Genomic DNA, 27282 nt, shown 5'->3' with positions numbered 1-27282 from the left:
ATAAAATATCACCACAGCATATATGTCATAAATCCAGTGAGCAAAAAAAAAAAAAAAAAAAAAAGAAACTAACAAAAATACTTAGATTATTGGTAGCATCCAATCAGATTATGTGATGGAAAGGTTCACAAGTCTCCTTATTCCTAGCTAAGGAGTGATTGACAGTGGATTGTTTCTGGGGAAAGGGTAGTCATATTTCTTTAGAAATATGGGCCCTGGTAGATTTCTCATGTAATAGAATAGAATTTGATTGGAGGAGGGCCTGGGAGAAAAGGAGGATGGAGTGTGTACTGGGTATGATCAAGACATTTTGTCTCATTAAAGCTCAAATGCATGGCTGATCCATATTCTGAGAGACTGGAGATAATTTGCTAATTTGCTAGGCCTCCTTTAGAAAAGAATAACACATTGGAAATAGGAAAGTCGATGTATGGCTTTGCATGGTATTGTCAAGGTAAGGAAGCTTGAAGTTGAATTTGAATCTTTACTGACAGCGAATATTCCTCTTCCCCGAAGCCATATTCCATTAATGATGGTAATAGGGGACAGATCTGAAATATTGAGTTTTTACCACAAGGACAGAGAAAGTTACCTTAAGAGATTTGAAGAGATATATGACATTAACAAAAGACAGCATATATGGAAGTTAAAGTTTTCATATTTTTTTCTCTAAACCTCTAAATCTCTAATTCTCATCCTTCCTAATTTTGGGATCCTTTAGTACATTTCCATACGTTGTAACCCCCAACCATAAAATTATTTTGTTTCCATTCCATAAATGTATCTTTGCTACTGTTATGAATTATAATATAAATATCTGATATTCATGATATTTGATATGTGACCTCCAAAGGGATCATACACATAGGTTGAGAACCACTGTTCTACATGGAGTCAAGACAAGAGAATGGGAAAATTAGGTCAGTTAAATAGCAAAAATACGATTATGTAAATAATTTTAACTCTACTGTGTGTTGGTGTATTGAATTGTGCCCTACTTAAAATTCTTAGCTGGGGTACTGAGTCCTAAGATAACAGTATGTGGAAAAAAGGTCTCCAAGTTAAATTAAGCCAGAGACATAGGTAGGACTTGGGTCCTTATAAGACATATATTAGAAACTTTATTAAAATCTTGATATTTAAATATAAAAAGTTACCTTTTTCTTTTAATTTATCATTTTCTGATTTTAATCTTCCTAGGACTAATTTAATAAGGTAAACCCACTACTTAAATAAGACAAATTTCAAAAACATTTGTTTAAAAATGACATTTATATAACTTAATGGAATATTCACTTGGAGAGAAAGAAGGTTTAAGTACTTAGCTCTGTGGCACTTGTGATTATGTTTTGCATATTTCCCAGTAGTGTTGACATTAACATGGGTCATTCTGTTTTGACATTTTTTTTTTGATGTGATCATTGCAGGTATGAAAGAATGATTTTGGCATTAAAGCCAAGCCATTCAGATTTATTTGCTTTTCATCAGCAAATATATGGCCGTCAGGATATGTTGACTGTGATAAAAATTACATAACATTTAGAAAGTGGCAGCATTGTTAATAAAATCGGGTCATTAATCAAAGATAAATGCATATATTTCATCCAGGAAATAAATGTATCAAAATTCAAAATAGTTGTAAATGTTATTTGTTTCTCTTAATCTGATAACTCAGTGGCTATGGACTTTTGCATATATACCTACTTAGCAGTTACGTGAATCATGTTTAGAGTTTAAATTATAATTTTAGAGACCTCTGCTGTTAGAAGATTACATTTAGAATTTATTAATTCATCATAATTTTTTTTTCTCTGCAAAACAGTCCTGGCTGTCCTAGGTCTCACTGTGTAGACCAGGCTGGCAATGAACTTACACAGTCTGCCTGCCTCCACCTTCCAAGTGCTGGGATTCTTGTTTTGAAATACTCATTGTAAACATAAGACACTGAAGCAGTAAGCCTATGTAAAAGTATAACCAAATGTGTTAGTAAACACATTTCTCTATAAGGGCTCAAAGTAGGTGTAAAAATCTATAGGTGAGGAAAATACATAGTATCTATGCAGTCCTAAAGTTAGGCATCGAGAAATATTTAAAATAAAAAAATTTGGAAATCAGTTTCTACAAATATATTAATCATCCTCAACTTTTACATGGCTCTATACTGCTGGACATTAGGGTACTCGTAAGTAACAAGTTATATTCTTCCTTGAGATACTCCCATTTAATTGATGCCGTGTTTCATTAGGCTGTGAGTAGCCTTTGTTAGAAATGTTAACTTTCTTCTAAAATATTGCATTGCTTTAGTCACAAGGAAGTATTCTAGTTTCTGCATATGCCTCTGAATTGTCTGTCTTTTTGTTTTACTCTGTTTAATACTATCTCACAAGATGTCAACTGAATAGGATATATGTACTGTAATTCTTATTTAGGCTTTAGGTTGGCCATTCTTGCTAATGAGTGGTATTTCAAAGAAAAAGACTTTTTGTAACACTATAGTAATTTAAAGATGATGACAGTTTGTAGGAGTAATATACACAGGGTAAGAATTAGCTTTTTGTGTAAGTGCAGACTAGTCCAGGACCATATAGAGTGAAAGAACTGGAGAACTGTGCTTACTGCTTCAGTCTCACAAACTTCTTTCCCCACATTTCTATTGATATTCTTTAGTAAGAGCATCAATGTTTTACTTTTCAGTGTCATCTTTAACTTCCTTTCTTCCTGTTGTTTCCTCACTTCTCTGTGACTGTAGGACTAAACTACTGAAAATAGATCCTGTTTGAGCACTAGTTATAGAGTTCTTTGTTAATGCTGTACTGTTTAATGCTGCTCTGTGCTCACGAAGTGATTTGAACTCAAACACACAAATCTCCACTAGGAAACACCTTTAACATAATGTACTTGATTTTTGCTTAGTGGTGCTATTGATGATAGCCATCCATTATGAAGGAGGGGTGGATTAAATTTCTTTTGATATTTGATAGTGATGAAATAATTTGTGTATGTATTCACATCTTGAATGTGGTAAGTTATAGATACATACATCTGAATATATAAAATGTACATGTATATATATATATATATATATATATATATATATATAAATAATTTAAAATCCATCACGTATATATTCCTTAGTGTATACTATCACAAGTTTATACAATAAACTATTCTATAAGTTTTGATATGCCATTTGGAATAATTAGTTGATTAATAGCTTATTTTACAGTTTTAGGTATATTGGGTGATAGTCATTCATTTGGTATTAGGTGATTAATGAACTCATAAGTTATATGTTGTATTGAAGTATTTTGTAGATGTTTTTGAAATTCTAATTGTTATGGCAGTAATAGAATATCACCTTGACTGAAAAGATCCAAGTCATAGGTCACTATATTCAATCAACATATCAAGGTAGATAAGAATGATTATAAACATTGATTAAGTTTTTCTCTTTAATCATATCTTATAAAGGTAATCCCATGCATAATTTCATTATTGATAGATTTTAAATTAATTGTAAAAATATAACAAATTTGACATTATTGAAATAATTTAACTGAAGTCAGAGCCAATATTTATAATAATTCATTAATTTGGGGTTTTCTTTTAGTGCTCAAGGTGGATGCATTTCTCATGTGCTTCCAGAATTTCTGCTTGGACCAGAAGATTATAAGAAGTGGCTTGAAATTACAGTAAGATAATTTCTAGGAACATATATACAGTCACTAAATTTACTAATATATGGTCCAGTTTAAGTGACCAGTTTAGACTTTGTGACTTTTGTATCTGAAATATCAAAAGCTTAAGCCTCTTTTAACAGCTATTATGTGTAAAGTAGTATGTGTTTGTATGTATCTGTGTGTGTATATGTGTTTGTTTGTGCGCATGTGTGTTGCTAAAAGTGAGGGCATTAAATTTTTTTCTGAGATTTCTGTGCAAAAATGAATCCATGGCTTTCTTCTTTATATTTTTTATTTGAGGTTTATGTGTGTGGCATACATGCATATGTGTGCTTGTTTACATGTGTGTAGGTTCAAATGTGCATGTGTTTGAAAACTCACCTGTGCTCATGCATATTGAGGCCAGAGATTGATGTCAAGTCTTTTCTTTACACTCTTTCTCATAGTTTAATGCAGAGTCTCTCATTTGAACCTATAGAGAGCTGATTTCATCTAGTCTAGCTTGTTTTATGGAATTATGTTATGGAATCCCACTTGTCTGCCTTCCTGGCACTGGGACTACAGGCAGGCCACCACTCCTACCCCACTTTTACTTGAGTGCTCGGAATTCAGACTCTATACCTCATGCTTATGCTGTACTCATTGAGGGTTTACAAAGGAAATGTGCATATGTTTAGATAATTTATCCTCAAATGTAAATTTTGAGAATGAATATCTTCCAGAAAAAAATCTTTAATTTCACAGGAACTTGCTATTTCCCTTTTTGTACTGTTAGGAGAGAACAAGGAGAAATTAAGCAATAAATGAATAGTTTTCTCAAAGCATAGTGTATATCTTGTAAAAACCTCTTGCTGAGAATTAATTTTTAAGTATATGAATTTTTGTTGTGGAAGTCCCTTATCATTTGATGTGCCACAGGAAATCAAGTACTTGTCACTGTGGGTTGTACTTAGTTCTTGTGGGTTCCAAAGGCTGTGGCATAATCTAGACACAGAGGTCATGGGAACTTTGTTTCTTGTTGCATCCCTTCTAGTGGAGAGTACAATAATAGATGTGTGAAGTGAGTAAGTATGTGATGTAACCAGGTGTCTTAGTTTGGGTTTCTATTGCTGTGAAGAGACACCATGAGCACAATGACTCTTATAAAGGAAAACATTTAATTGGGGCTGGTTTACAGTTTCAGAGATTTAGTCTGTTATCATCAGGACAGGACATGGTGGCACTCAGGCAGACATAATGCTAGGAGGAGCTGAGAGTTCTACTTCTTGCAGGCAACAGGAAGTGCACTGACTCACTGAGCATGGCTTGAGCATATATGAGATCTCAAAGCCTGCTCCATAGTGACACACATCCTCCAACAAAACCACGCCTCCTAATAGTGCCACTTCCTTTGAGGGCCATTTTCTTTTAAACCACTGCAGTGGGTAACTTTTTGGGAATTCTCTTTGTGGGTACTGTCTGTCCTTTCACAGGGGTAAAAATCTTGATGAATATATAAAATAAACATCTGAATGTTCTATAAAAAGGGAAAAATCTATCATAGAATTAGAATTTGACACTAATATTTGCTTTGCATTTTTATTTATGCTATTGTATTTCATTTTTTTCCAAGACATCCACTAAAACCTCCACTCTCTCTACACGTAAGGAAAAGTATTCTGTTAATATAGACATGGATAATTTTGAAGCCTGGAGTACACGGGCTTGGACAGATGTATTTCTTCAGATATACAAGGTAATAATTCTACTCTTGCTAGCTGTTAAGTTTTTGATTATTCACATGAATAGTGCAATAGTTTAAGTAGCAAATTCTGCTGTAAATTATTTTCAAACACAATAGCTTAAATAAACTAGGTTTTTCTTCTGTATGAGATTATTGGAAATTAAATGATCCATAGCTGTGGTTGATTTATTCTGTCCTTAGTATTAGACTTCAGCTATGGCCCTTCTGGTTGACCATTTTTCTAAAATAAGTTGAAAATCTGTACTTTCAATCTAATAATACAATTCTAATAATACAGAAGAGGATCTGTTACTACATTTAAGTGAAGCATCCAAATATCCGGGCATTACCCAGAACTGCAATTGCACAACCTGCTCCTTTTTTCAGCCTTGTTTCTAATTCACTAAACTTCTGTTTTTCTTTATTATCTTGGTATATGGCTATTAGCAATATAGATTGTTATAACAATTTATTTTTATGTTGTACTTTTGTGGTTTAATCCATATATTATTTATTTACTTATTTACTTATTTTTTACATCCCAATCAAATTTTCTCCTTCCTACCTTCTTCTAAGTTCCTCTCCCAATCAGCTCTCCTTTTTCCCCACTCCATCCACTCCTCCCCCACTTTTCTCATAGATATCACCCAGCCATGGTATATCAAGTTATAGTGATAGTAAGCATCTCCTCTTCTATTAAGACTGGATGAGGCTATCCCAAAGGAGGAATTATATATAGATTGAAGGGTTTGTGGCTGGGTTGGTGTGCCATTCCCTCCCCAGTCTTGCTTGGTTATAGGAGGTGGCTGGTTCAGGCTCCTATCCCCTATTGCTAGGAGCTTTAGCTAGTGTCACCCTCATAGATTCCTGGGAGTTTCCATTACTCTAGGTTTCTAGATCATCCCAGATAGGTCCCCAAATTCCAGTTGTCTCTCTCAGTACTGTTTCCTTCCACCCTCCCCCACCTGATCTTTCCTATTTTCACCCCCACCATCCCCATCTAGCCCCTCCTCTTTCTACTAGCAATGTCCATTTTATTTTCACTTCACAGTGAGATTCATGCATTCCCCACCCCCCGCCCCAAGCCCTCCTTATTACTTAGCTTCTCTGGGTCTGTGGGTATCATGCTTCTCCTTTACTGTACTGCTAATAAACACCTATAAGTGAGTACACACCATGATTGTCTTTCTGAGTCTGAGTTATCTCACTCAGGATAATTTATTTCTAGTTACATCCATTTGCCTGCAAATTTCCTGGTGTCCTTGTTTTCAACAGCTGAGTAATACTCCATTGTGTAACTGTACCACATTTTCTTTATCCATTCTTTAGTTTAGTGACATCTAGGTTGTTTCCAGGTTTTGGCTGTTATGAACAAAGCTGATATTAATATAATTGTGCAAGTGTCCTTGTGGTATGGTAGACCATCCTTTGGGTATTTGCCCAAGGGTGGTAGAGCTGTGTCTTGAGGTAGATTGATTCCCAATTTTCTGAGAAACTGCCATATTGATTTCCACATTGGCTGTGTAAGTTTGCACTCCTACCATCAATGGATTAGTATTCCCCTGGCTCCACATCCTCTCCAGCATGAGCTATCACCATTTGTTGAAGATGTGTTCCTTTTTCCATTATATAATTTTGGCTTCTTTGTCAAAAACCAAAGTATCCATAGGTATGTGGATTTACTTCTGGGTCTTCAGTTCAATTCTATTGATCAACCTGTCTGTTTGTATGTCAATACCATGTGGTTTTTATTACTATAGCTCTGTAGTAGAGCTTGAAATCAGGGTTGGTGATGCATCTAGAAGCTCTTTTACTAATGTATAGGACTTTTTTAATCTTCGTGGGTTCTTTGTTTTTTTTTTATGAATTTCGGCATTTGGTTTTTCAAGGTCTGTAAATAATTGTAATTGAATTTTGATGGGGATTGTATTGAATCTGTAGATTGGTTTTGGTAAGATGCCCATTTTACTATGTTAATCCTACCAATCCATGGGCATGAGAGATCTTTCCATCTTCTGATATATTCTCCAATTTCTTTCTTCAAAGACTTGAAGTTCTTGTCATATAGTTCTTTCACTTAATTGGTTAGAGTTACCCCAAGATATTTTATATTATTTGTGGCTATTGCAAAGGGTGTTTTTTCCCTTGTTTTCTTTTTTTAGCCCATTTATTATATGTATATAGGTGGGTTACTGATTTTTTAAATTAGTTTTGTATCCAACCACTGTGCTGAATGAGTTTATCAGATGTAGGAATTCCCTGGTAGAATTTTTGGGGTCACTTATGTATACTATCAGATCGTCTACAAATAGCTATACTTTTGACTTCTTCCTTTTCAATTTGTATTCCTTGATCTTCTTAATTTGTCATGTTTCTCTACCTAGAACTTCGAGTACTATATTGAATAGATATGGAGAAATTGGGCAGCCTTGTCTTGTTCCTGATTTTAGTGAAATTCCATTTAATTTGATGTTGCCTGTCAGCTTGCTGTATATTGTTTTTATTATGTTTAGGTATGTTCCTTGTATCCCTGATCTCTCCAAGACCTTTTGTCATGTAGAAGTGTTGGATTTTGTCAAAGGCTTTTCAGCATCTAGTGAGGTGATTATGTGGTATTATTCTTTCAGTTTGTTTATATGGTAGATTACATTGACAGATTTTCATGTGTTGAACCATTCCTGAATCTGAGATGAAGCCTACTTAGTCATGGAGGATGATCTTTTAGTAGTCTTCTTCGATTTGGTTTACCAGTATTTTCTTGAGTGTTTTTGCATCAGTGTTCATGAGGGAAATTGGTCTGGAATTATCTTTCTTTGTCGAGTCTTTGTGTGGTTTGTGTACCAGTGTGATTTTGGCCTCATAAAATGAATTTGACAGTGTTCCTTCTATTTCTGTTTTATGGAATAATTTTAGGAGTCTTGGCACTAGCTTTTCTTCAAATGCTTGGTAGAATCCTGCGCTAAGATCTGGCCCTGGGCTTTTTTTGGTTGGAAGACTTTTAATGACTGCTTCTATTCTCTTGGTAGTTATATGTCTATATAAATTGTTTATTGGATCTTGATTTAACTTTGGTAAATGGTGTCTATGGAGAAAATTGTCCACTTCTTTTAGATTTTCAAATTTTGTTGAGTACAGGTTTTTGAAGTAGGTTTAATCCATATTTAATGATTTTTTTCTGTAAAATAAAACCAGTTTCTGAGTTAAGGTACATAAGCAGATTTTTCTTTTCTTATAAATTTTGAGGTTGTAAATTAACTTATGGACTTTGAGGTGCCAAATAGGTCATAGTATTTACAGCACCAAGAATTATATATTTGATTCATGTTTTACAATCTCTATTATCTATTTTTTATCTTGCTTTTATGGGAATTTTCCATATAGTTGAGATATGGATAGATGAGTTAGATGAGTTGTTACTATAGGTGCTTTGTTTTGGATTCTTATTTTGCAGTAAATCACCATATTATATTTGATCTTCTTATTGCTAGTTTGCCCAGCGTTAGCTACAGATATCATGATACTGTAATTCCTTTCAGAATTCTTTCCTCTATTAGGCATAAAGACTAAAAAAAATTAATGTCATTGCTCAGTTTTTGCTAATGCCTGCTTTATTTTGGCCTCAAACAAACACGTTTTGATATTATCTTCATGTCACCAGTTGCATAGTAGCACCTTTGAAGGTCTAGAAGAAGAACTGTGGTAGACTTCATATTGGAACTTATTAGCTGTATTTGCTGGGTTGTAGCATCAGATCACAGTCACAACAAAGTGGTTGTAGCTCATGTCACAGCTTTCCGTAATCTATTGACACCACCCACATTCAAGTCAGAGGTGGTCATTGCAGGAACATTTTCATGGTGGAATCCACATTGGTTTTCCAGCCATGCAACACTCTCAAGAGCGCAGTCATTCCTCAGTGCTGAAATCTGACACTGAAGCATCAGTTCTTGGTCAAATACACAATTTTCATCTGAAGTATTAATTAACTTTAATCTCTTATAGATTTACTTTAGGATCAGATTTACTCTCAGATTTACTTTTGTATTAGTGTTGAACCATGAGCCATTTCTATTATCTACCAGAAAGTTTATACACTGGATATTGATTCTCGCTGCAGTTAACATAGAACAATTCTATGTAAATCTTCAACAGAGATCCATTTCAATTTTCTTAAAATATCTCAGTATTTATTGAAAATTTAATTATAAAAATTTTTATCTCATTTATGTGCAAAGGAAATCTAATAAAAACAATTATTAATACTATTATTGAGAAGCAATAAGCCAAATATAGCATCCACAATCATATAGAACTAGAAGTACACATGGCAATATTGTGATAACTCTACATACATGTATGTATACACATATTTGTATACACACGTATATTATTGGATAATTTTGTTATTTTTAAGTCTTCAATATAATATAGTGTTTTATAACCTATGCCTCTGTTCTATCAAAGGCAAATTTATTGATGATTATTCATAAATCAGACCTTTAACAAAAATGGTTATGTTAACAATATTTGAGTATAGGAAAGTCTTGAGCGTAGATTGTTGAAAATAATTGACCTAAACTGAAGAATTGGCTGACATATTTAACAAGATATTCTTTCTTTTGTACTCCTCATTTCATTCCATCAATTCATACTTTTGTGATTTTAATGTTAAACAACAATAGTATCATTTACCTCCCAATATTTTTGATGTGCATGAAGTGAACTCTTGTGCTTTCTATATGCTTTTATCACTCCTTTCATTTAAGTAGCTATATATATTAGAATATTTAAAGAACTGCCATCCTGTGGCAGAGTAAAAATTGATAAATATTTCAACAGTGTCAGTTTTAAAACAGTACTTCTGTAGAAATAAACTATGTATTTTGACACTTCCTCTATTAGAGTATATCTCTATGATCCATGTGAGTCTGTCACTAAATCTATGTTCCTAGTAAAGGTTCACTTGCAAATCTTACTTCCTTTACAAAGTAGCTGTGACAGCTGATAGATTAATTGTGAGCTTGCTCAGATCATTAGTTCCAAACATTTATCTCATTAGCTGTAGTCAGGTAATTCATCATTTGTTATTCCTTAGAAAGGGTTAGGAATCCACTTCCAAGAATTTCAGTTGCATTTTAAAGTATATGAGATTTGAAACTAAGGAATTATAGATCCAATTTGTGCTCTTTTTCTATTATAGGAATTCATAAGAAATGCTAAAATAATGCCTTTTGTGTTTATTGATTGCTGTTCTCACCAACATTCTGCATTGATTTATTTGGTGAAAATCCTTAACAGTTTCTATTTTGGAAAAGAAAGAACAGTATGAGACCTTCCATATTTTTAAATTGAAGCTATTTGAGACATTACATAAATACATGATACATGACAATATGAGCACCTTCTTTCTATAGTTACACACCTGAATATGAGAGTTTCTTAGGTTAGATTATCACATCCTCTGAGATAAGTATCAAACAATTTGTTTCAGAAGTGATCTCTATGTGTGCTGTGTGTGCTTCTTAGTCAGGAAAACATTCCCTTTAGTGACAATTTGGAAAGGTGAATGTTGGGTAGGTGTGAACAGAGCAACTGTATCTCTAGAACATATGTCACTCAGGTTTTGTTCTTCACATCCAAGACGTTAGAGAACTGCCTATGAATTTATCAGAATGAACTTGTGAACTGATGTAGGAATGTGTATATAATGTAAACAGTTGAACTGACTCATTTATTTAGAATGTTTTACAATTTCTATTGTTCTATAATTGAATAATTATTTATCTACTGAAATAATGAAATAATAAAACTCAAATTGTTGCTGTCATCTAGAATCTATGTCCAAAGCTAGTGAAGTACAACTCTTACTACCTCTTTGATAGATTTCTCTGCTTATCAGATACAGTGCACTTTGAGTGAATGAATCTGTGATATTCTATACCAAACTTAACAGTATAAGATAAAAGTTCATTGAATTATGCTTTTTTCTACTCTTTATTTTCTTAAATACTGGCATAGTGGTACATACCTATATTCCCAATTTAGGAGGGAGAGGCAGGCAAATCAGGAGTGCAAGGCTACATCACCAGGTAGAGGCCAGCTAGAGATCCGTGAGATCCTGTCACCAACCACCCAACAAAAATGTCCAATATGTTTTATATCAAACTGTATTTGGGTGGTGTAATGGTTAATGACTGTCAAATTGACAGTATCTAGAATGAAAACCTCTGAACATGTCTGGGAGAGAATATCTAGATTGGGCAAATTAAGCTGAGAAGCTCCCTCTAAATATAAAAAATACCAATTCATAGGCTATGGTTCAGACTGGAATAAAAATAAAGCAAATTGAGTACCAGCATTCATCTGTATCTGCTTCCTAACTCTGGTTAAAATGTGACCAGTTTTCTCATGTTTTGGGGTACAATGGCTCACTATCCCTAAAACTGTGAGCTAATATAAAGCTCTTTTTCCCTAAACCACTCTTTTCAGGTATTTTGTTGTAGCAAGAAAAGTAACTAATATAATAAATAATTAAAACAAAGAAAATTAACTAATACAGATGGTTAAACTTCTTGATACTTAGAATTTTAAGTTTGTGAATTATAATAAAAAGAAAAACATGACAAATTAATTAATAACAATTAGTTAATTAATGAGTTGGCATTCTAACAGATGTGTTGTCAAGTATAGATTTTTCTTTTAATTACGTAAGAAGTGTCTTGGTATGAGTTGCGTAGTAAGGACCGCCATAGTATAAATGGCAAGAAGGTAAAGACTGAAAATGACTACAAGTGGCATTTACCTTTTCTAGTCTCTTGTTCCCGAGAAGGTGCATTAACTAGAAAATACTAGTCTCTTCCCTTATGTATCTACTTGGGGTAATTAACTTTCCAAATATGAATTTATTTTCCATCTGATTCTACTATTTCTTTCAAAATTCCAGGTTATGATTCTATCTCGGGTGACACCACATTGCTACAGTTCTGTTCCACCTCTACGTGGGGAGAATAAATCGAAAATCAACCCTTGTTTTACATCCAGCAACATATATTCTAATTCTGAAAGGATTCTACTTAGTTGGTTGAATACGAATTATGAGAGTCATCGAAATATTATATGGAAAAACAGTAAAAGTGGTATGATTTTTTTTCTTTAAATAGTTATAATTGGCAATGTTAAAATTAATATAAAAGGAGCCATGGAACCATACTCAGAATCTATGAATTCTAAACTAATTACATGATTTATTCTGTATTATTTAAGAGGGATTTCATTTCATGATCTTCAAGGTGATAGTAAGAAAAGATTTTAGTGTGTTTGTGAGGAGAAATGATGAGATGTATAAAGACATGTTCTGGATATTTGGATATTAAAGACACCCCTAACATTGCTGCTAGCATTTTCGGTGTGTACACTATTAAACATAGTTTGCATTTTATTTATGAGGGTCCTGTTGGGTATCACTTTGTGAAAATAGTGTTTCATGAATTCTTTAGTGAATAGATCATGATAAGCTCTTACACAAACATATTTATCTGTTCCCAAATAAACAGCTACATTGAATTCTGTACCAAGAACCTAGTTCTAGGTCTAGTTTCTAATATAGCTCTACCTTTCTCCTTTGGTCCTTAGCATTAGCTCTATTAAATGGAAATGTGTGGAAATACATTTTTGGTTTTAAATTACCTCCTTCCCTCAGAAAACATGCAAATCTTTTGTGCTCAGAGTAGAATTTGGTGTTGAAAACTTTCAAGTGGCACCCTGTACTTACATCTACACAAGGTTGTCTGCTGGGGAGCCTTTGTACCAAAAGTTTGACATGAGTTTGGGGTTCAATATACTGTTAGATACTGTAAGTATTCATTTTGTACAGTCCTTTCTTCTTCTCCCAAAATTGCCACCTTCACTTAGACCACTACTAATGCAACAAGTCAGTTCTGGTGTGACAGATTGCTAAAAGCCATAATAATATGAAGTAGGATTTCATCTGATTATAAGCTAATAATACCTGGAAGAATCCAAGGGCCTTTTTGTTGGAAGGCTTACAGAGGCCTATGGCATTGTGGTCCAATGGAAGCAGCAAGCTACATCTGCAGTTGGCACAAAATAAGCACTATTTTCTTTGTTGGTAATAATGAATGAGCTAAGACTGAAAGTGTCATTTAGTCTTGCTCCATGATTTCAGAGAGCTACTGAGACCGAACAATATGTAGCAGAGTTAGAGTGCTTGCAAGGAGGCCATGAGAAGCCACTGTATGAAACTGTAAAGACATCAGACACATGTTGGTGATGTTAGGAGCATAGAGTGTCTGCCAAGAAGAGGCCCAGAAGCAATACAGACTGCAGATGGCAGAAATGGAGTGTTGAGACCCCCAAAGTGTGTTAATCCCAGTGGATTTTTATCATAAGTTTGTGATGGTCTACACAGAGCTGCAGGATTTGGTGGGTTTTTTTTTTTTGCTGGGTTTCAGTCTTGATTTGTTCTAATCATTTTTTGTTATGCCTCCTTTCCTCTCTTAGAATGGGAAAGTTTATTCCATGCCATTGTACATTAGGAGTTTCTTTTTTGTGTGTTATAGAAACTCATATTTAAGTGACTGCTTGAGTCTCAGAAGAAACCTGACCATTACACTTTGTGTGTAAAGTATTGTGTCTTTTAAAGACTGGGTATTTTTAATATTGAACTGTATGTATTTTGTATTATGAGATAGTTATGGTGTCATAAAGTAGAAGATAATCGTTTAAGTGTGATATGATTGGGTATCAAGTTGACAAGTGGTAGAGATGATGTTTGTTATTTATTGTCAGATTGATGGAGCCTAAAATCAACTAGAAAAAAAAGGCTATGTGGTATTGTGTTCCCCGAAATATTGTATGTTCCCTGAAATAAACTTATCTAGGGTCAGAGAACAGACAGCCACTAGAACAGAGCCAGAAAAGGTGACTAGAAAACGGGTCAGAGCAAACCATAGCAGAAGTTGGGCGGTGGTGGTGCATGCCTTTAATCCCAGCACTTGGGAGGCAGAGCCAGGTGGATGTGTGTGTTCATGGCCACTTTAGAAACAGCTAAGCATGGTGACACACGCCTTTAATCCCAGAAACCCAGCCTTTAGTCCCAGGGAGTGATGCAGAAAGTTGAAAGATATATAAGACGTGAAACCCAGGCACCAGAGTTAGTTAAGCATTTAGTTAGTTAAGCATTTGGCTGGTTTAGCATTCAGGCTTTGGAGCAGCAGTTCAGCTGAGAGCCATTGGGATGAGGATTCAGAAGCTTGCAGTCTGAGGAAACAGACCGGCTGAGGAACTGGCAAGGTGAGGAAACTGGCTTGTTCTGCTTCTCTGATCTTCCAGCGTTCACCCCAATAACTGGCCTCAGGTTTGATTTCATTAATAAGAATATTTTAAGATTCCTACTACAAGGCTATGGACATTCCTTTGAAGAATTAACTTAACCTGGATTAGGTTAACTAAGGCCATAATACCACATCTAGTATCACAATTCCATGGGCTAGGATAAAAGGAAGAAATCATGCTGAGAACTAGTAGTCATTGTTCTTTGCTTCCTGATTGTGGATACAGTGTGACAAGCCACCACCTGTTTTAGCTTTCATTCTCTTCTTGCCATGAATACTGCCCCAAATTGCTTTTGTCAGGTATTTTGTTGCTACGGCTTGTCAGGATTAGATTTCACTGAAGACTTTTGAGACATATAATGAGCTTGAAATAAATGCCAAACACTGACAGATAAACTCATTCAGGAGAATTTGCTATCTGCTGAATGAAATTTATCCCCACCACTAACTAACTGGTTCACGGTTAGTGTCAGTGGCAAGCAAGTTGTAATTGTCAAATCAAATATATCACAGCTTCCAGTTCATAGAAAAATAAAAGCAAATTACTTTTCTTGAAAAATCTGTGTTACAAATTAAGAGAAGTACTTTTATCAGGTACTGTAAACACATACACACACAATGATAACTGTGAAGTTCCTAATATGTTAATGATCTTTATTTTAGGAGTCATTGCAGGAGGTAAGATAAACCAAAATACCATATTCACTTAACATGAATATAATTTTATTTGTCAGTTATACTTCAAGCTGGAGAAGTGAATATATTTATTATCATTATTTGTTCTGTATTGATTGAAGATTTCTGTTAATCTGCATTTCCTAGAATAATTTTATAGGGTACAGTGCTTTAGAAATATTACTGAAATATTTAATACTGAAGCTGTGGGTGAAAAAGTATCAACAGTTTTTGTAAAGTATATTGGATGTCTGTAGTCCAAGAGAAAACTAAGTGTTTCTGGTGTAATCCAAATTTAATTTGTGAAATTAACATGAACATGTCCAGAAACACAGCCTTTGTCATTTGTTCTTCATGGGAAATAAGAATGAGAGAAGAAATAGGAGGTTATCTGATGCTTACCTTTATCCCATTTGATTTATTTTTTTAATTTTATAAATAATTTAATTTTAAATATCAGCCACAGATTTCCCTGACCTCCCTCCTCAGGACCCCCCAAACCTCCCCCCAGCCCATTCCCCATTCCCACCTCCTCCAAGGCAAGGACTCCCCTGGGGTTTCAGTCCAGCCTGGTAGATTCAGTTTAGGTAGGTTCAGTCCCCTCCTCCCTTTACCCAGGCTGAGTAAAGTGTCCCAGCATAGGCCCCAGGCTCCAAAAAGCCAGCTCATCCACTAAGGACAGGTCCAGGTCCCACTGTCTGGGGGCCTCCCAAACAGTTCATGCTAATCCATTGTCTCACTTATCCAAAGGGCCTGATCCAGATCCATGGGAGCTCCTCATCTATTGGGTCATAATTCATATGTTTCCACTAGTTTGACTATTTGTTCCTGTGCTTTTTCCAATCATGGTCTCAACATCTCTCGCTCATACGATCCCTCCTCTCTCTCACCAATTGGACTCCTGGAGCTCCACCTGGGGCCTGGCCATGGATCTCTGCATCAGCTTCCATCAGTCATTGGATGAGAGTTCTACCATGCCAGTTAGGATGTTTGGCCATCTAATCACCAGAGTTCAGGCTTTCTCTTGACCATTGCCAGTAGTCTATTGTGGAGGTATCTTTGTGGATTTCTGGGGATCTCTCTAGCACTTTGCTTCTTCCTATTCCCATGGGGTCTTCATTTATCATGGTCTCTCTTTCCTGTTCTCCCTCTCTGTTCTTGATCCAGCTGGGATCTCCAGCTCCCCTAAGCTCTTTTTCCCCCAACCCTTGCCCCTCATTACCCTCCTTCACGTCCAGTTTGCTCATGTAGATCTCATCCATTTCTCTGTCGTTGGGCGATCCCTGTGTCTTTCTTAGGGTCCTCTTTTCTAGGTAGCCTCCCTAGAGTTGTGAGTAGCAGTCTAGTCATCCTTTGTTTTACATCTAGTATCCTCCTATGAGTGAGTACATACCAATTGTGTCTTTCTGAGTCTGGGTTACCTCACTCAGGATGATTTTTTCTAGATCCATCCATTTGCCTGCAATCCTCATGATGTCATTGTTTTTCTCTTCTGAGTAGTACTCCATTGTGTATATGTACCATATTTTCTTTATCCATTCATCAGTTGAAGGGCATCTAGGCTGTTTCCAGGTTCTGCCCATTTGATTTCAAATCAGAGTATACAAAAAACTATGAAGACTCTGTGCCTTTTTGGAAAGTTTACAAATAATGAAATATTGTGTTCAACAAGAGCAATGAGGTCTGTCTAATCTCTTCAGCACCAAATTTCGGATAGCTTTTCAGATATATTCCTGGTACCCACATACTTTCCCTTCTTCTTCCATTTGCAGTAGAGTAACCCCTTTGTAATTGAGACTTCTTTTTGGTACTCTTCTTACTTACATTATTTTTCATAGTCTACTTTTAATGTATCCAAGCCATAAATCTCCATCTTATAAATGTTCCACATGTTGAAGAATTTCTTCAACAAAATAAACCTTTGTTAATACCATAGAATTTAAAGGAATAACATGTCTTTTGAGCCTCAGACCTTATGCATGTTGTTCATCACTGGCCAAACACTTGAACAAAGTAATCAAAAATAATATATATAAAAGTGTTTGGTGACATAAGCCTGAAATCTCAGCATTTCAAAGGTAGAAGCAGTAGAGTCAGACTTCAAAGTCATCTTCCTATATATGGATAATCCAAGGACACCTTGGGCTACATAAGGCTCCCTCAAAAAAAGGACAAGGAATGAAGGAAGGAAAGGTGAGCAATGTAAAATACCAGGTTTCTGTTCTATTAGTACATAAAAGGATGTTTTTCAGAGTGGCTCACATAGGAATAAAACACGTCTTGTAGTTGGTTTTAAGCCATATGGATATATTTCATAGTGCTTTAGTTTCATTTCTGTTGCTCTGATGAAATAAGTTTACTAAAAGCAAATTAGAAGTAAAGAAAATATAATACTGGGTTATAGTCCATCATTGTGTGTAGATGTATCCGGCTTGTTAAATAAGAAACACAGAACCGATTGCAGAGTTAAAATCCATGAGGTCAGAGCAAGAGCGGAAAACCTTACCCTTCACTGCTTCTCCGTAAGAGACCTACTTCTGTGTGTCCTGTCTTTTTTATAGACTTTCTGTTCTGTTTTCTCATTGGTTGTAAACCCAGCCACATGACCTCCTCGTCACTGCCTGTTTGTACAGACCTCCAGGTCTTCTATGGTTGGTATTGAGATTAAAGGCGTGTGTCTGCCATGCTGGCTGTGTCCTTGAACACACAGAGATCCGCCTAGCTCTGCCTCCCAAGTGCTGGGATTAAAGGCGTGCCCCACTACTGCTCTGCTTCTGCTCTGGCTTGCTCTGACCTCAAGGCAACTTTATTGACATAAAAATAAAATCACATTTCAATACAAATAAAATATCACTATAATTGTGGGGAAGTCAAGGCAGGGACTTCAAACACATACTCACATCGCATCTGTATTAAAGAACTGAGAGAAATGAGTGCATGCATAATATGTTTACATTTTCTACTCAAGCACATTCCAGCACTCTGCCCAGAGAATGGTGTCTGCAATAGTTGGCCAGGTGTCCCCACTTCATTAGTGTAATTAGACAGTTCTGTATGCACAGATATTCTCATAGCCAATCCACCAAACACACTCTCTTTTTGAGACTATTCCCAGGTGACTCATTGTGTCAGGTTGCCAAAGGTAACTGCCGTACTGAATATTCATGAAAATCATATTTTTTAAATATAGGCATAGTTTTCTTTCTTCTTCAATTTGCTACAAGACATATCACAACAGTGTTAAAATATTGTTATATTTTTTTTCCTTTTTTCAAAATAGATGATGTTCCTTCCGAGAGATGGATAGTGAATTTTGACACAGACCTTTTTGATGGCCTTGTTTTTGCTACACAGCTGGCAGCATACTGCCCGTTTTTGGTAAGGGTTATTTCATTTTCCAATGGTAGTTTCCTTTGAGGAAAGTTAGTGATTAAGAATTGAAGTTTATTTCCCGTAAACTGCTTCCTTAAATGTCTTAATTCTGACTGAAATACATGAATGTTACTACCTAGCATTGCCTTTTTGTTTAGTCTTAAGTGCTGTGTGCAATATTCTGTTTCAGATGCTAAGATCCAAATGATCCTTTGCTGCACTACAAAAAAACTTATATTTATCTGTTTATTATTCCTTTAATTAAAGCTTTTGCTTTAACTTCTAGATTGAGTCTCATTTTGTAAATATGTACACACGACCGAAACGTCCCGAACAGTATTTGCACAATTGCTTGATTATTATAAATAGTCTTCGGGAAATTGGCTTTGATTTGAACATACAAGTGAGTATCTTTGTATCACAGATGATTTTCAGAGTTTATGAATTTCATTGCTTCATTTATTCTTTTATAATATCCTTTTGTTAAAGTTGCTTGCATACCAAAATCATTTTATACCAGATCTGATATTTATATTCATTTTTATTGGAAGAGATATAAGGAGATACTGTAAATATTATGTCACAGAATTATTTTACAATGGTTGAATTTTTAGTAAAAAGCATAATATAAGAATGTTAACTATACAATTTTTATAGTTCTCACCAATTGTTAAACCTCCTCCATGAAAATACATCCAGAGAGAACATTTCAAAGATACAGAGATGGTTAAATCATACTCATATTTTCAAAGGTGGTATGAATTCCTAATGACCAAGATGCTTACAGAAGATGAACATTTTACTACAGGAAACATAGACATTAGAATTAGATTTCAAGAGACAAGATATAAGGAACCCAGGAAAAATTATATGGAATGCTTGGTACTAAGCTAGCTCTTGAAAATGTGGTTGGATTCACATGAAATGTCTGCCCTTGGAGAATTTAATTGATTGTCCACTGTCTCTTTAAAATTTCATCCCATATGTTTACTCAAGATGAAATTTTATTACATAGACAAAAAATACTTTAAAAATTAAATATCTGCAAGATAAAAATGTGGAGTAATTGTCAACAATTTGATAAAACAGATAACTTTTTTTCAGCTAGTTTCAGTGAATAACTTTGTATAAGCACTGATATCTCAAATTAAAGGCAGGTTTCAAAATATCACTGTCAGGTTAACAGACTAGTAATGAATCAGTGTTAGTGCTTGTGATTTGAATAGGAATGGCCCACATAGAGTCATGTGTTTGAATGCTTGGCCCACAGAGAGTGGCACTTTTAGGTGGTGTTGCCTTGTTTGGAGTAGGTGTGGCTTTGTTGGAAGAAGTGTGTCACTGTTGGGGGGGGAAGGTGGGCTTTGTGGTCTCAGATGATTAAGCTAGGCCCAGTGTGTTAAATAGTACACTTCCTGCTGCCTGAGGATCAAGATGTAGAACTTTCTACTCCTTCTTAAGTAGCATGTCTGCCTGCATGCTACCTGCCATGAAGACAATGGACTAAACCTCTGAACTATAAGCTAGCCCTATTATTATTTTTTCCTTTATAAGAATTGCTGTGGTCATGGTGTCTCTTCACAGCAATGGAAACCCTGACTAAGACAGAAGCTGATACCAGGAACTGGGGTATTACTGTAATAGGCTACATCATGATTTTATTTGGAGGAATATGGACTTTGGGATTATAGATTAGAAAAGAAGTTGAACACTTTTAGTGAGACTTAATGGACCATGCTAGTAGGATCATGGAAGACAGTGTGGTGCCTAGGGTGATTTAAACTGTGAGGGCCTAGCTCAAGAGGATTTAGAGAAGAATGTTAGTATGTTGCCAGTTTTGTGATATTTTGGTGAAACATGTGGCTGCTTTTTGCCCTTGTTCAAAAAGTTTGCCCGAGGCTGAAGTAAAGAGTTTTGGATTAGTTCCACCTGCAGAGGAAATCTCAAAACAGCCTAGTATTGACTGTGTCTTGTAGTTACTAGTATTAACTCTAATGAAGATTTATAAGGAAAAGGTGCAAGCTGAGCAAGGAAAAATACAAAATCTACAGACTGAAAAGGGGCACTAGGAAGTAGAACGACTCTAAGTCCTGTATTCAGTGAGATAACATATTAGAAATGGAATAAAGGGAGTGATGACCTCACAGCAGTACTCCAACCAGCTAAGCTTCCAACTTGTGAAAGGGAACAGCTTAGGTCCTGGAATTTTGATGCAAGCCTTTTAATTGCAGCACTCTGCATGCAGAGGCAAGTGAATCTTTGAGTATGAGGCCAGTCTGGTCTACAGATCCAGTATTTTTAGGACAGCCAAGCTCAGGCAGTGAAGGAAACCATCAAAAGCAGAAAGCCAGTGAAGATGTAATTGAACCAGCAGACCATGTTCCAGCCCAAACAAGCAGCAGAACTTGGTGGTTTTGCCCACATAATTTAGGTTTTAGAGTCAAGGATAGAATAAAGGGATTAGGGAATATTCTGTGACTATGGAAAGTCACCTAGTCCAGGTGTGTGGCAGGGATGTTCCTGCTTGAAAACCCAGAAAGGCCATTGTGTGAAGCTGTAAAGTTGAAGCCTGGATTGTCTTGGAGATCCAAAGATGTTAGAGATACCTGCTGAGGAAAGCTACTTACAGGAGTGGAAACAGCCCAAAAGAAAGAAGTATGTTTCAGTCATCAAAGCTGAAAGGAAGTTGAGATCTGGAGTTTGCCCAGGTAGTTTACACTCTTGCTTTGGTCCACTATTTCACTATGTTCCCTTCTCTATCTCTATGTTTTGGAAAGATATATATTGCCATTGTATGTTGGAGGTATGCGATCTGCATTTTGATTTTTATTTTATATGGGATTACAATTAGATTGCGTGAATCTCAGAAGAGATTTTGAACTTCAGCCTTTTAAATAAGTTTGAGACTGTTATAGACTAAGGGGACTTTTGAAATTGTTCTGAATGCATTTTTGCATTATGATATGGCTACAAGCTGATGGGGCTAGGTTGTGAAATATTGTGCTTTGAATAGATATATGGCCCCCATAGACTAGTTTCTTTGAATTCTTGGCTCATAGTTATGCTTAGTAATATATGTACTTGTCATATTTTTCACTGCATTATTTAGTATTTTAAATCAAAAATATCAGTTTATCCATATGAATCAGGATTTTTAAGATAGGATATTCTTCTGAGCTTTGGATCTCTTTTATGCAGTCTTTGAAGCTATGAAGTCAGCATTCTGATTATGTCTTAATTCATCCTTTAATATGTCAGATGCTTCCTGTTAAGAATATTATTCTGTTTTTATATCTGTATTTTCTTTTCATTGCTGATTAGAAACACTTTTGAATATTTTGAAGTAATTCAATAACTATTATACTTCATTTACTATTATTCATTCATTTCTTCTGTAAACCTAGGCCATTGACATCTGTGATCCAAACCCAGTGTTGATGCTAATGCTGTGTGTCTACATGTATGAAAGGCTACCTACATACCTCCCCAAGAAGGTGGTGCCATTCCCTTGTACTCTGTATGATGTTATGTTGGGACAGGTAAGAGGATCGTTGGAACCATCCCCACTAATCCATCTATAGTCCCAAATGTTTAAAGGTCTTTAAATGGCTTTTATGAATTACATAGAAGTTCTGTTCCTGTATAAGTTTGAAAATCATAGAATGTTGAAAGCAGTAAATAATAGCAGTGTTCATTGGTAAAACACAGATTGCAGTCATTTTCTGTGGTTATTCACATGAAATTGAAGTTTTTGTTTAAACAAACTGATTATAAAGTTGAAAAGAACATTATAATGACAAATTCGTCAAAAACCTTTGTGTCACATATCTATTGTGAAATGCCAAAGCTGTTTGTCACCATGAAAATATCAGTGCTAGCTGTAGAAGTTCTGGAATTATAAAACATTAAAAGTTCATAATGAATCTGCTGTGGCCTTCAAAGTTTTCTTCTTAAAACAAAGTATTACTTAATTCTCTGAGACTCAAAGGCATTTGGTATACTAGTATATGAAATATACATACATATATGCATGCATATTTACATATGTACATACATATATTATAAAATAGAACACCAAAAATTTTCTTGTTAAGTTATAAATGATACCTGTATGTTGTTAAACAATATGGGTCCTTAAATCCTTAGGGAAAACTAAAGACAGAAATTATTAGCATTAGTGCACTTATTCTGGTCATTACCAAAATATCTATTAAACTAAGGTTAATTTTCTTTTCTCCAAATCTTTAACATATTCTTTATGATTTATAGGAACTGTGCATGCTATTGTCTTTTCACTATTGATTCAGAGTTATAATTTCCCAACTGTAACTTGGCCAATAATACCTTTTACCAAATTTCTCTCTTATAGGTCTTCATTTTCCATAATATTCTTGCATGTTATTAAAGAAACATATTCATGACACTTGTTTAAAATTATAAGGCAGAGTTATACAGGATTGGTTTAAAATGATAATCCAGACATTTTATAGGATTGTCATTGTAGGTATTTGAGTCTAACTCTGATTATAAAAATAAAAAATAAAAAATTGTAATCAAGGAAAGAGAGGATGGTCAATGAATGAAGAGTTACCAAGAGGAAACACCAGAAGTGAAGGAAGATTCTGGCTAATCTATCTTACTAGAGTTCTTGCAAACATTTTCTGAGAAAGAGTAGAGGATATGGATTGTTTTCTATTATAAAGGTTGATCATATTTCAAAGGTGGAAGATTCTGGATAATTACTTTATCCAGAACTAAACACTAAACACTAAAATGTGTTCTTGAGAACATGCTCAAAAATATAAGCCTGAGCTAAAACTGAGCTCAAAAGGGATGGACTAGAATTCAGTCAGGGAGAAAATCCCCATCCTTCTTCTTTATGTTTTCATAGAACTTGGAAAATCATATTGATACGTGGGTAAGATAGCCAAAGATTAGGGATGCCTCTTCTAGCAAAATTTTCCAGAAGATAAAATAGATACCAGAGGAGAAATTTATAGACTTGTAATGAAATAAAAGTAATGAAATAAATACATTATGAGACTAGCAAGGCCATCAGCCCAGGATGTGAACAATAACTCTGATTTCGCAGAGTCATCTTCCAACTGTACCTGTCTTGTTTATTTTCTAATACATATTTATTGTTTTGACAATTTACATGTGTATATAATACATTTTGATGAATCTTTTCCCCACTCTCTCTTTGATCTCCCTCCAACCCTCTCACCTTTCTAATATCCCTAGCAGTCCTCCCAAGATTGATGAGCTTTGCTTTAATTTTGTGGCTATTTTAGTTCAACCAGGGTTATCTTTGTGACCATTGATTTGGAACTATCCACTGGAGCCTGGAGGAATCACCAGTGGGTACCCAATTAAAGACATTGGCTCTCTTTTCCCTCAATCTATCAGTAGCAAATAATTCAGTAGTAAGGGGTAGGTCCTCTTGAGCCTCTCCTCCATTCTTGTGACAGACTCAGTGCAGGTATCAGCAACTGCTGCCGCTTATGATCACAAAGAATGTGTCTTGTTCAGAACATGGCACTTTCCAGTTCTTCTCCATGCCTCCAAGCTCTTATATTCTTTTCTGTCTCATCGTCTTCAAGATTTCCTGAGACTTATGATGTTTTGTTAGAGTACTCATCCATCACTTTTTCTCAGCACTTTGTGCAGTCCTGCATCCCTACATTCAGTCTTTCCTGGCACAAGTAGATTAGATTGTTAATGCCTTTTCAGTCACAACCTTCATAGTTACTCAAACTATGATAGCTAGCCAATAGGCAGAAAACTTATTCTTTTTAGTGAAATGCATATAAAAACTATGTTCCTCCCAAGAAGATATGCACATTGATAACAAAGAACAAAAACAAACAAACAAACAAACAAACAAAAAACCTGCCCTCTTCAATCTCCGGTCAACCAAAGAAGAATTAAACTCTGTTTCATTATTTGTCATCTGCCTTTGTAGTCACCTTAAGGTGGTCCAGTGTAGGACAAATAGCAGCTTCAATGTTTGGAATACAAGACTGCTAACTTTCTTCATCAAAGTTACCTGGCATGAGCCATCTCTTTAGATTTTGTTCGCTTTAGGCCAGTAATGAATAGCTAACTATATTCCATGCCATCAGTTTTCTCCTTAGCTAACTTAACGTTCTCATCATTGGTTCATCTTTAACCTAGAAGTTACAAGCCCTAAGCTGTTCTTCTGCCTCACTCTTCACTACACTGTGACAAATAGTTTGAAAGCTTCATGCTCTTCTTCTTCCTTTGTTTTTTGTTTGTTTGTTTGTTTTTTGAGATTCTATTTGTTCCCTCTTCCAAGTCTCCAATTCCTTAACCCGTGTTTCTGTATTATTTTCATGGCTTTCTATCATATTTGCATATACTTTATTTTAACATTTCAAACAAATATACCCCTAATAGTGAAGTAACTGTCCTCTTCCTCCTCTTCTTCCTCTTCCTTGTCTTCCTTTTCTACTTCTTTTTTAATACTCTCCATGTTTCTAGTTCAGATAATACCTAGTAAAACTCCTTTTAGACCAGGACACAGTCATTTCTATCCTGGATATGTCTTCAAACTTAAACTCCTTAGAAAACGTTCTTCACTGATCTGAAAGATTTTCCTTTTATGGAAACTAAATTGTGTTAGTTTTGCTTTAAAATCTTCCAATAATTTTACTCCCAAATAAAAATTAAATCTAAGTTGTTAGTTTTAGGACTTCGAATTGCCATATAAAATATTAGAAGATCCTTCTTCAATCTGATAAATCACCAAGATAGACAGAAATACTATCAGTAAGCACCAAGTCTGTAGTTTAGAAGTGATTTGCACCTATCATTTCATCACTAGGGAGGCTAAAACTGAAGGAGAAGAATTTCCAGAGCCGGGGCTGGGTAGCAAGGCCCTGTCCAACACACATGCAAATTCTAATATTGTTTTATTCCTTCCAATTAATATAGTATATGTTAAGCTGAGTACGTTTATGTGCTGAATGTCTAACTTTCTGTGTTAAAACTACGAAATGGTATAGGTTTTAATCTTCTTTGTACCATCTTCTCCATTTACATAGATATTAGTGAAAAATCCAAGCTTGAAAAATTTAGTGTATACGGCTACAATTGTTGGAAGAGATGCTGCTGACTTCTGTCTTGCCCAGACAGGGAATGTTGTAACAATTTCCCCAAAGTGAGTGTTGCAAAAATATTCTAATTTATTGAACTTGTCAAACCTAGGCATTTAATATTTGCAATAATTATTAAGATGTGACTTCAATTTTTCTAAATTGATAGGTACATTAAAAAGAGTTTTCACTCAGAAATAACATATTTATGTTTCTGAGATTCCTCTGTAATTTTGTCAAAATGTTTCTAACAATACAAGGCAACTAATTTTATGCATCTATTTAATTAATTTTAGTTTAATTTGTGTGTATATAGGGATCATGTTAACAACATAAATTCTTTGTTTATATAGCACAAGTCTGGTTCATGAAGGAAATGCAACTAGTGTATACTAACATTATATAAAATTTTATAATATACATTGTGTATAGTTTCTTATTGTTATAGCAAGATAGGTTTGTGATTGAAATTTAGAAGCTATGGAAGAATGAAGAAGAAAATGAGTAAAAGTTTTAAAATTCTGCTTCCAAAAAACACTGATGTAACCAAATTTCTTTATCCACTCACAGTTATTGTGCCTGTATAGATTGTAGATTGTAGATAAATATCTAGGTGTATATATATATATCTCCATATGATTCTAATTATGACATATAAAGGAATACATGATTCCTTTTTTCATATCGTTTCAGTGATGTTTAATACTCATCCATGCACTATAGTATGGATAGTTCAGGAGATTAAGAATTATATACTTTGATCTAATTACTATATCTCATAAGCCTAAAACAGTTCCTGACTCACTAGAAATTATTTATAAATACAAATTGAATGAACGAATTGAACTAATGGACTATAAGCATTATATAGAAAATCCTTAATTCAGTATGGTATTCTTGCACCAAATTTAAGCTTCTACACCCCAGAAATGACTCCAATATGAATAGTGTTTTATTTTTTTGATGAAATTCCAGCCTAGGAGTCTTATATAATAGTCCATTTGCACAAACTTTAGATTAGTGTGGACTTATCTGAATAAAAGTCTTCTTGTATGTGGGCTGTGATTTTTCCCTACAAAATATAGTTTGTATGATTTGTAAATGCAATATTTAACTTTTCCCTTTGCTTCTCCTCATCGCAACCATTAATCAGTGGTTCCACAGACTACAGCAATTAGGCCAAGGTTTGACAGCAAGGGAAACTATTCCTATGTTCATTATCAACATTTTAACCTTAAGGGAGTTTATAATAAGTGATATAAGTGATGATGTGTAGGACAAAATATATTATACCTATTATATATATATATATATATATATATATATATATATATATGTCTTTTATTTCAATAAACTGTTTTCTC

The 27282-nt window shown here is 34.8% G+C and overlaps 1 protein-coding gene across 1 annotated transcript in view; it reads left to right on the top strand.

Annotated features, from left to right (window-relative positions):
• Positions 1-27282, top strand: part of Cfap47 (cilia and flagella associated protein 47) — a 236379-nt gene that overhangs the window by 89957 nt on the left and 119140 nt on the right. Inside the window, exons 31-37 of the mRNA XM_036173897.1 lie at positions 3611-3692; positions 5293-5415; positions 12347-12539; positions 18712-18809; positions 19090-19206; positions 22205-22339; positions 25868-25983. Coding sequence (XP_036029790.1) covers positions 3611-3692; positions 5293-5415; positions 12347-12539; positions 18712-18809; positions 19090-19206; positions 22205-22339; positions 25868-25983 — 864 coding nt within the window. The remainder of the gene's footprint in view (positions 1-3610; positions 3693-5292; positions 5416-12346; positions 12540-18711; positions 18810-19089; positions 19207-22204; positions 22340-25867; positions 25984-27282) is intronic.

The sequence above is a fragment of the Onychomys torridus genome, chromosome X (assembly GCF_903995425.1).
Source record: "Onychomys torridus chromosome X, mOncTor1.1, whole genome shotgun sequence".
NCBI classification, from domain to species: domain Eukaryota; kingdom Metazoa; phylum Chordata; class Mammalia; order Rodentia; family Cricetidae; genus Onychomys; species Onychomys torridus.
This window is presented reverse-complemented; position numbering and strand designations above follow the sequence as displayed.